Raw genomic sequence first — 11351 nt, forward strand, 5'->3', positions numbered from 1 at the left:
GCCGGAGAGATTTTGTCTGTGTGCTCAATTCTTCCCAAGTAATTGGGAAATCAAGGGGGTTTTGGTTGTCTTTAATTGTCTTTTCTAATGTTTGGAGTTTTTCTTTTATAATATATTGATCTGAATTAGTTCGGTTTATTGGTATGTTTTTGTACAGATTTTCAAAATGTGCTCTCCAGATGTCACCGTGCTGGATGGGTAATGCTTGTGGCTGCTTTGTGTTGAAGTTGTTCAACATATCCCAGAATTGATTTTGATCAATGGCGTTCTCAATATCTTCAAGTTTCATCTGAGTATAATTTTGTTTTTTGTTCCTAATTGTACATTTATACGTGTTTAAAACGTCATTGTACATAATGCGTAAGGCTGGGTTGTTTGGTTGGCGATGTTTTTCATTTGCTATTTTTCTCAGGTCTTTTCTGATGCTCTTGCATTCGTGATCAAACCATTTCTCAGTGTTTTGCCTTTTAACAGGCTTCCGTTTTTGTTTTATAAGGTCAGCTTGAATAGCTGCCTTGTGAAATATCATATTGATATCATCAATGGCCTTGTTTACACCATCTCTGGTGTGGATATATTGATGTTGGTCATATATTGATATGTCATCTATCAGATCAGGTGAGTTCAAGGCCATGATGAATTTGTCTCCGCTGTCTGGGGCCCATCGGTAAGTAGGATTTAATTTAAACAGCTTACTGGGTTCCTTTTTTGTGTCATTCCTTTGACCTGAGAGTTTAAAGAACACATTTATTTGGTTGTGGTCTGAGAGGGGGGATTGTTGTCTGACAGTGAATGCATTGATAGTGGAGGGGTCCATGTCAGTGATTGCATAGTCTACTACACTAGATCCAAGAGCTGAGGAGTATGTGAATCTTCCTAAAGAGTCCCCTCTGAACCTACCGTTAACTATGTACAGGCCTAAGGCCCGGCAGAGATGCACTACCTCCTTGCCACTTTTATTTATTTCAGAGTCAAGGTTGTTCCGGTGGGTGATGGTTGGTGTGGTAAATAGGGGAGCCTGACCAAACACATGGTTGTTGCCCTGTGGGTCGATGACATCAGGTACAATTCCTGTTCGTCCATTTAGATCTCCAGTTAGGAGCACGTTTCCCTGGGCTTGGAAATACGCGATTTCTGAATGGAGAGTTTCAAAAATGTCTTCCTCAAAATAAGGAGAATCTACTGGGGGTATGTAAATAGCACAGAGATATAGATCCCGATCAGTTATTCCCAGGGTTTGATCTAACCTTAACCAAATGTGTGATTTACCCTGTTTTACGGTTGAGATCTTTTGGCAAAGGTCTCCTTTATACCACACCAAGATCCCCCCCGATGTTCTGCCTTTGCGTATGTTTTTAAATTTGATAGAGGGCACCATGACTTCATTATATCCTGGAGGACAGTGAGTGAGCAGATCATTGTGACACCATGTTTCTGTTAACACAATTATATCAACATTTTTGATAGATTTCATGAATTCAGGGTTTCCACTCTTCAGTTCAAAAGTTGAGGAGTGGAGACCCTGAATATTCTAACAGCTTATATGAAATGAACGCATTTAAAAACAATCAAAATGAACCTGTATAGTGAGACAAATATAAAAAACACCTACAACTATCTATATATTTACAATACTGAATAATAATTTTGCTTAGCTGAGCAGAAGTCGGGTGCGCAGCATCTCTCTGATGTCTCCCAGCTCAGAGGTAGCAGGGGGAGGGACTGTGGTAGTAGGCTGGGCTACAACTGCAGCATAACTCCGCTGTTTTGGGTGGGGAGGTGGGTAAGGGGCAGGTGCTGCTATATGTCTCTGCTGATGTGGGTGGGGAGGTGGGTAAGGGGCAGGTGCTGCTATATGTCTCTGCTGATGTGGGTGGGGGGGTGGGTAAGGGGCAGGTGCTGTTGCATATCTCTGCTGATGTGGGTGGGGAGGGGGGCCGGGGGCAGCTATTGCTGCATATCTCTGCTGCTGATATTGTAAAAGGTGGGCAGGAGCCGAGGAGAGGGAAGGTAGCCTCCTCTGGTTCTGCTTCATACTTGGGTGGTGGTGGGGGGGAGGAGTTCTGGGAGGTCTGGGATGGTCTCTAAAGCTCGTAGTAACGGAGGGGGTGGAAGGATTGTGTCCCAGGGCCGTGTCTTTGAGGGTCTTTGCAAATATTCCCATCCTTTCCTTGTGTAGATGGAGTCCATCATAGAGGTCCCAGGTGCCGATGGTTGGGTGGAGGGCCAGGTGGACATTAGGTAAGGGGGCACATCCTCTTCTGATCTCCATATTAATGTCATGGATGACATGGGGAGGGGTGTCCGTCCTAGGCAGCAGGGTGGAGATCACAATGCGGGTGTCAGGGAATTCTTTACTGGCCTGCTCTGCCATCTTCCTCACTGCCTCAGCAGTGTTCTTACGGAGGCTGTGCAGGTCATTTGTTCCTGTGTGGATCACCATGTATTCAGGGCTCCTGAAAGTCTCCTTTTTTAACAGCTTCATTGCCTGGCCTGTGGTGCTGCAGCGTTTAGAAAGCACTTTTTTACCAGGAAAAAGCTTGTTTGTGTCCAGGAATTTCCCATTAGAGTCAGTCAACAGGACCACTTGTGGGGCTTGGTCTTCAGGTTGAGTGGAGGAAAGCTGGGATGGGCAGAGCTGGCTGTTGGTAGCTGGCTGTGTGGATGTATCAGGAGGTGCCAGGGTGCTGTTGGGCTGGGTGTAGAGCAGAAGGGGTGGGACAGAGACAGGGCAGGGGTTTGGGACACTGGCAGGGAGAGTTTGTGTCTCTGTACTTCTCATTGTTGGGACGGATGAGAGTTGGTCTGTCAGGCGTTGGACTTGTCTGGTGAAGCTCCTTTCTCTATTCTCAGCATCCTCCTTCACTTTGGCTAACTGAGTACGGAGCACACTGTTCTCCTGTTTGAGTGCCTCTACACTTCCTCTGAGGTCAGATGCCAAGGCCTGGTTGTCTCTCTTGAGCTGCTGGAGCTCCTCTTTAAGCTGTTGTAGAGTGTTGTCTGGGGGGTCAGACAGTCTGGCCTGGGTCAGCTCTTTGAATTCAGCAAAGTCCAGCTCCAGCAGGGCCATAGTCTCCTTCAGCTTGTTGGTGGAGTTGGCAGGTGTGGGAGGGGCAGAGATGGCCAAGGTGGTGAGGTTCTCTACTGGGTTATCATCATCTTCACTGTCAGAGGGGACATGGATCCTCTTGGTGCCCATCTCAGCTTTCAACAGTGGGAATACCTCTTCAAAGGACTCCAGGTTGGTTTCATTCCCTTGGACCATTACCTTTCCTTTGGTGTAGTATGTGATGGTAAGCAGAGGGTCATCCTTGTCAAGGTGTTCATCTTTACAGATCTTCAATCTGCCTCCTGAGCCGATGCCCTCACTGGATACGTATGCATAATGGCTGCACAGAGTATCTTTCCACATGTAAATCGAATCAGTGAAGAAAATGAGGTTGTTCTTCTTCCTTCCTTCTCTTTGTTGGGCGTAGTCGGTGAAGAGGACCTCTGGGTTTTCTCGTAGTGTCTTGTCCTTGTGTTTCTCTCTGGCTGTTACACGTTTACATTCAGCAGGGTATTCCATCTCTCTGCTCTCTGCTCTCACAGCTGTGCTGGGAGCTGCCTGCTGACCGGTTTCCATGGCGACCAGTTGTTTGGACCAGTTGTTTACTTCCAAGAGGCGCTAGGCTAGCTATTTTCTTTGTTGGCTTTTCTAGCCCAAAAATACTGGTAAAAAACTATACTATGTACAGTCCACCAGATATATCAATGCTACCAACAAGGATCCTTCAATTCTTCTTCTTGTCTTCACAAAATATCTCTTCTGTTACCTTCTGGTAGCTTCCTTAGTGCAGTTTCTCCTTAGCCAGCAGTTAGCCGCTAGTCGTTGGCCGTTAGCAGTTAGCCTGCAGTTAGTTGACATCTAGTTGTCAACTGACATATATATAGATATCTATGTATCTATGTATCTATATATGGATACTGAGATACTTCTATATCCTTTTTGAAGATCATCTGAAGGTTATCTTGCAATTTGTCTCACTTTTTCAGGTCCAAGTCTTAGATGAGTTTAGGAGCTCATTTCTCGTGCAGCTACTCTTCTCGGAATCTCTCTCTCTCTGTCTCTCTCTCTCTCTCTCTCTCTCTCTCTCTCTCTCTCTCTCTCTCTCTCTCTCTCTCTCTCTCTCTCTCTGTCTGTGTCTCTCTCTCTCTCTCTCTCTCTCTCTCTCTCTCTCTGTCTGTGTCTCTCTCTCTCTCTCTCTCTCTCTCTGTGTCTCTCTCTCTCTCTCTGTGTCTCTCTCTCTCTCTCTCTCTGTGTCTCTCTCTCTCTCTCTCTCTCTCTCTCTCTGTCTGTGTCTCCCTCTCTCTCTCTGTCTCTCTCTCTCTCTCTCTCTCTCTCTGTGTCTCTCTCTCTCATCTGGAGCGTTTCCCTCCCTCTCCTCTCTCTCTCTGCAGCCGCACCAGCGTTGCAATAAATAAGTCAAACTTAATCTTCCCTTGATTAAAGAGTGGTGAGGCCCCCCCCCCCCCCGCTGCATCCTAATGGTTCCGGGTGATTTCTATGAATCTGGTCTCTGTGTTGTTTTCTCATATCGGGGATTAAAAGTGCCGACATGAAAACAAAGAAAACAAAGAAACACATTGAAATACAAAACGCATTGTTCTACACGGGTCCTGAACAAATAAAAAAAAAACATTAAAAGGACAATTATTTAGAGTTTTGCCTGTAATAGCTGATTCCATGCCTCATTAAAATCACATCATCATATTTAATTACTACACAGATACATTTGGATTCATTCATCACTTTTATTATTATAAGGAGTTCTGCTCCTGACATGGCAGCACATGGCTTCCAGCATGATGCCTCTCAGCCATGAATCCCATCTCAGTGCAGTAAAAGCGAGCGCAGGATGCGCTTCTGAACTCCGTCTCCTCCCGTCCATGAATTATTCTGTTCACGTGTGATCCCTGCCCCGCATTAATAATTCAGCGGCTCTGCCTTCTTTTAACCTGCATTAACACCAAGCAGTGGTTCATCAGCAGCCTCCCAACCTCCTTCCCACTAAAACAAAGGCAACTTTTGAAGTTGCCCGCGACGTTTTTTTAATTAGACTCCTGAAGGAAAGGGAACGCTTGAATATCTTTCCCAATGATCACGGTGCTCGGAACAATGAAATATTACGACTTTGTGCGGATTTTCACGTCAGCTTTGATATTGCGGCTGATGAAAGGAAATGGACCGTGGTTTATGTGCATCAATGATCTACCCCCCCCTTCACTCTCAAAGCACGTTGCATCTTTATGTCATCACCAAGGAGTTCTTTGTGCCATTACCTTTTGAAATCCCCGTCTCATCTTCTATTTCCTCGACAGGTCCGGGGAACAACGCAGCAGCAGCAGCGGCGGCGGCGGGACTGGCCCACTCCCAGTCCAGAGCCATGATCGCCGCCGCCGCCCGCCGCAGGGACACCAGCCACAACGAGCTGTACTACGAGGAGGCGGAGCACGAGAGGCGCGTTCGCAAGCGCAAAGCACGGTAATTTAGTTTCCGAGCCATCTCGGCGCTAAGAGAAAACACAAGAAAAAAGCCACCGAATATTTCCAGCTTTGAGTGAAACGCTTTCTCTCCAGACTGGTGGTGGCGGTGGAGGAGGCGTTCACCCACATCAAGCGCATGCAGGAGGAGGAGCAGAAGAAGGCCCCAGCGGACGTGATGGACCCCCGCGAGGCGGCGCAGGCCATCTTCCCGTCCATGGCGCGCGCCCTGCAGAAGTACCTGAGGACCACCAAGCAGCAGCACTGCCACAGCATGGAGAGCATCCAGCAGCACCTGGCCTTCTGCATCACCAACAACATGACGCCCAAGGTTTTCTTTCTTGTATTTTTTATTCCGTCCCACGTGAGCTTGACGTCTCATTCTGAGTTGTGATAACTGTGTGCGTCTCGCTCCCTGCCCAGGCGTTCCTGGAGTGCTACCTGACCCCAGGTCCCACCCTGCAGTACAGCCGGGACCACTGGCTGGCCCGCCGGTGGACGCTGATCAGCGAGGCGTCGGTCACCAGCGGCCTGAAGGACGGCTCCACCTTCCTGCTCCGGTGCGGGGACTTCAGCCTGGTGGTGACGACCAAGAGGATGCCTTACATCCAGATGTCGGAGGAATACATCGACCCCAAGTCGCACAAATTTGTGCTGCGGCTCCAGTCGGAAACCTCCGTGTAGGACCCCGAACTGTTTCTGAATTCCTTCACTCGGTTTTGTGGCTCTCAAATGTTTTCACTTTGGGTTTGCAGTTTTGTATTTGTTTTTTTATATATCATATATGAATCTTAATATTACACTCATGTTTGAATATATTGATCTCTTTTTTCTGTTTTGATTTGGATGAAATGGAAAGAAAGAGGCAGGAATGATGCACAGTCACGTGTTCCTTTTTTCTGTTTGAGCCAAACAAGACGGGAGCGTTTGAGGTTTCTGAAATCCACACAGAGACGCCGCCGTCCCGGTCGCTCCTTTGTTTCCACGGGACGGACGGACGAACCACTAATGACGCGATAGTGCGACTTGGGTTTAGGTTGTTTTTAAGCCTAACGGAAACACGTGACAGATATCCTCGTCTGCAACATTTGAAAGTATTGCATTTGACAAAAAAACTAAACATCAATCAGACTTTGCATTAAATGCACATCTATGTATGTTTTATAAATGAGAAGAATTCACTCTGAAAGGACGTGTTTTATCTCCTCATCACTGCTTCCACGTCTGTAGAGCTCCGGACAAACACTTCCCTCGATCTTCTCCAGGTGCAATGGAGCAAAATCAGAGATACGTTTCCACTCCAGTTGGGAACAAACACAGACACACGGCACGTTTTTTTAACACCGGGGCGAAGTCGACAACGAACCGGATTACAAGAGACGCTGGACGCGTGCCCGAAAAACATTTGCCCCGCCTCGTCGGTTCAGTCACCTCCTCGGGGCTTTCACGTCTGCCCGACGCGGCGGAAAAGAAGGCAGCGAGGAGGAGAGACGGTGTCGCGGATAAAACAAGTACTACTGATTACTCCAAAGGAGAATTCCCCCCTATGTGGGTTACACAGCTGAGAACTCGAAATATAGTACATTCTCATATAGAAGCTGGTTTTCAAGTAAGCTAATAAAGCCCCGGTGATAACAGCATTGACGGGCTGGAATTACCTGTATTCTACTGCAACAGCTCACATGGTTCATTTACACAGCACTTATCCTGTCGGTACAGCAGAGTGGTGTCTGAGTTTCTGTTGGTCTACCAGCAACAAAGCAACACATTAAAAGCTTTCCCACAAGGGGAAGAACAATTCGGTGGTGATCGGTTTTCTAAGTCTGATCTAAGTTGTTTTGTTCCCCAGAGTTTATGTCTTAAGAACTGGGGAAAGAATGGTTTTGCTAGAATATTTTTTCTTTTGAGGTTCCTGATAAAAGAAGAAATAATCTGTAACACGGGTAGGGAAACAAGTGTTGTGAAAGCATTCATGTTTTCTCTCCGGTCAGTTCATTTAAGGTTCATGTATTGTGTGTTAGCGAGTTATGTAAATTAAAACTCACCTGAAAGAAAACATGAATGCTTTTAAGTCCTCTTGAGAACATTCGGTCGTGATGCACTTCAGCCTCTTGTGGCCAGAATTAGTATTACAACAACAAACACAAAACAAATGTGTAACAGGTCACTTAAAAAAAATGATCATCGAAAACTTTATTTTCCGCCTGTTTCACAGATTTAAAAATAACAAAGAAGAGCAAATCATTTAGAAAGTGGATCACCAGAATGTGTGTTTCCCTCTCAGGGCTTCCGTAGGCAGAGAGACGGGAATCTTCTGACAGCAACAAAAGGTCCTCCGTGGGAATCAAACCATGTATGTCGCAGTTCTGTGGTAAACGCTGGACAACGCAGGCCGCAAGACTTTAAATGTGAACATTGGTGCTGTGGAAATGGACGTTACACTGATTGTATCAACACAATAAAGGCCAGAGTTTATTTACGGCTGATTTAATCTCAGCGTTTGGCTTGAGTGTCTCGATAGTGAGCGCTGCAGCAGGGCGGGACCTCCCTCCCAACAGGACCGTCTGGTTTTCCTTCACTACCTTGACTCACCTCTGTTCTCTGACTAACACGCTCGCAGTGATTCCCTCGAGGTCAGACGGGAGTTATTTTCTTTCACCCGATGCATCAGACAGAAGAATCCAGCTAATGGCAGATCCACCAAAGTTGTAAAAGAGCTCGTGTGTGTGACTCACTCGAGAAGGAAAATGTGTCCGTGATATTCTCTTCAGTGGCTCCGAGCAGGGCTGTCCCCTACTGCCCCCTGGCGGCTGAACGTAAAACTGTCAGTTTATCTGCCTGAGGGGAACAGCAACATGTTTCCATAGAAAAATAAACGACACAAAGATGCTGTTCATGTAAGCAAAAACATGTTTTCACTGTAAACTTGTAACTGTCAAAGCACCGGTGAAGAACGCCAAAAACAAAAAAACCGGACTTCTCTATTTGATGCTCTGGTCACATTTTGTACCTACTGACAGATGAACTTTGTATGATCCCAATGTGACTGTGCCTCCTGTTTTTACACTGTAACTATTTATGTAAACAAGCATGTGTGTGTGTGTGTGTGTGTGTGTGTGTGTGTGTGTATATGTATGTATGTATGCCATTCCAGTTCACACGACCAGCCCACCCACCCCACACATCACCGCCGTCTGCCACGTTGCTGCCGGGTTAAAAATCCACTGTTTTTGTCGGGACAGCTCTGTGATGATGACGTGACATTGCAATGCAATAAGTGTTTCACTTTTCACAGGTATTAGCATTTGTATACAAAAAAAAATAAACATTTTTATGAACATTTGTAAAAGCTGCTGTATGGGACCATGTGGAGACGGATGAGTTTGAGGCCTTGTTTTCCCCCAGAATGCCTCTGGAGCATGAAGCTTTCACTCCCAGTCAAATGGTGCTCAAAACCCAACATGCTTAAAGGGCCAGTGTGTAGGTTGTCGGGGGATTCTTAACACTTTCTTTAATTGCTGCATTGCATTCTGGTCTATTGAGGCTTTTTATTGTCTTTTTGTATTAAGCTTCTAAAATGGATTTATTTTCCTTTTATTCACCTTAAAAAAAATATATATTCTCAACATGATTTTGAGGGCATATTTAATTGATAATTACAGTTCTGTTGAGTACAAATAAAAGGGCACATGTAACATTATTTTGTCATTTTAAGGTGTTTTTTACCACTTTAAACCCTCTTAAAATGACACGTTTACAACGAGATAACAAATCTGATTATTGTGACCGTGACCGTTCTAGGCTCCCGTAGAAAGCAACGTTTTCCACTGGTGATTTGGATTTGTCCTGTTCTCCCGGCAATCAAGCTGCATGGCATTTTACTTCCCTTTTTTTCTCTCTTTCATTACCTCTCCCCCATTGTTCCAGACTTCCTCCTCAGCATCTCCATATGCACTAGTTTCTCGGCTACGCCAGCACTCTGCTCTGTCGCTGCCCATTAAGCATCCGGCCCTGCCGTGTGTCACGCTGCAGCCACATTCCAGCTCGTCTGGCTGTGATTTGGTGGCTTTTTTTTTTGTTTCTTGTCGGGAAGCTCAAAGGTAATTGGTTTGCCGTCGGCCTGTCAGAGCTGCGCAGCCGGGCCTTGTGGGTAAATGAATGTTGGGTGTCCAGGCGCTGCAAAAACAAACAACCTCATACCTCCGCGAGCGCGAGGCCGGCCTGTCGGAACTCATCTGTCCTCGTCTTAAGAACCCCCCCCCCCCCTCTCTCCTCTCTCTCTCTCTCTCTCTCTCTCTCTCTCTCTCTCTCTCTCTCTCTCTCTCTCACCCGCCCTGGACGGGGACGAGGAGGAGAGAGAGGAAGATGAGGCGCATTTGCATCTAAATGGAATGTTTTTCTTCCCCTCATCCCCGTCTCTATTAGTTTGGTAATGACTTTGGCTACGTGAGAGGAAATCCTTCCAGCGGCTTTAGATTGGAACAGAAACCCAACACCTCATCACGTCTCGCGCCCGTCTTTTTCTGCGCTCTTTGCTCGTTTTTTATTGAACCTGACGCTGTCATCCTTCCTCTCTCGGGGAGAGGAGGAGGAGGAGGAGGAGGAGGTGGTGAGAATTCAGTCCTCCTGCCTTCCTCCTTTTAGTCAGCGCTCATGTAAAACACCATCACACTTGACATTCACAGGGATTATGTCACCTACAGGCCCCGGTAGAACACTTGCACCGTGACTCTGGAGAGATGGCGACACGTCTTCTTGCCTCGGGTCACGTTTAGATGCACACACACAGCTCTCCTCCCTCAGACACGGCTGCGTGGATTATGTGCGAATCTCACGCCGTGATACAAACATCCTGTTGACACACTGCATCACATTCACCTCCAGGGGAAATAGCGTCTCGCAAGGCCCCGTATTATTAATTCATGTCCAGCAGGAGTGTGTCCGCTCGCTACGCCGTAGGTCGGGGCCGCCTTTTAGTTTATCCTCACCCCAACTCCCCCCTAGCCTCCCCGTCCAGGTCCCTTCTCCCATTAGGAGGCATAATGATGCTGAATTATTCACCGACGTTTGAATAATTCACTGTTGACCGAGGGAAGAAACGTGCCAATCTGTTGTCTTGAGCCTCAGTCTGGACCTTAATGAGGGGAGAACTGTCTCACATACAGGCCTCAGAAAACAGCACAGGTGGTTCACATTAAGACACGTGCACATGGTCGTGGTGGACTTTTATTTGGTCCTGAATTAATCCTAAGAAAACAATTCAAGCTTTGTTTCTACCTAAAAGAACAAAAAACACTCATTTATTCTCACACATAATTCATCTTATCACTTACGTCAACCTTAAAGCTGCTATAATCAATATGTTTATATTAACATACGTGTAACGTGACTCACAAAGACTCTAGCTGCTCTCGGTTTTAGCTTTGATTCACTCTGCTCAGCTCTCATCAGCATCGTTTCTGCTCTGTGAGTGCGCTGAGTAGGGTTGCGGTCAAATAGTCCAAAAGATTACATCCTATGTCCTTTCCTCTTTTCCTTGACCGCAATGGAAAACGTCATGAGTTCAAGGAAAGACGTGAAGGAGAATTCACAAGGACTCAGAAAAGACAGCACTTACACTAAGCTACGTAATTATTCAATGACAAATGTTATTGATGTAGTGCTGCCGCAAGGAATTGTGGGACAGCATTATCCCCTTTTTTTGTGTGATTAGCAGCTAGCTAACATAGTGGAGCATTGAGCAGCTAAAGAGCCACAGATTTCACTCGGTTGGGGGCGGAGACCAAACGGAGCCAGCAGGAGAGCGAATATCGGACTAATGTTCATCA

General features: G+C 46.4%; 1 protein-coding gene across 4 annotated transcripts in view; it reads left to right on the top strand.

Annotated features, from left to right (window-relative positions):
* The window catches only part of LOC306715145 (vang-like protein 1), a 43283-nt gene extending 34060 nt beyond the window's left edge, over window positions 1–9223 (top strand). For all 4 annotated transcript variants that reach the window (XM_079185409.1, XM_079185411.1, XM_079185412.1 and 1 more), the window contains 3 exons: window positions 5362–5524; window positions 5620–5854; window positions 5947–9223. In XM_079185409.1, coding sequence (XP_079041535.1) covers window positions 5362–5524; window positions 5620–5854; window positions 5947–6207 — 659 coding nt within the window. In that variant the 3' untranslated portion in view covers window positions 6208–9223. The remainder of the gene's footprint in view (window positions 1–5361; window positions 5525–5619; window positions 5855–5946) is intronic.
* Window positions 9224–11351: the final 2128 nt, after the last annotated feature.

This window comes from Pholis gunnellus (assembly GCF_910591455.1).
Source record: "Pholis gunnellus genome assembly, chromosome: 24".
Classification (NCBI taxonomy): Eukaryota; Metazoa; Chordata; class Actinopteri; order Perciformes; family Pholidae; genus Pholis; species Pholis gunnellus.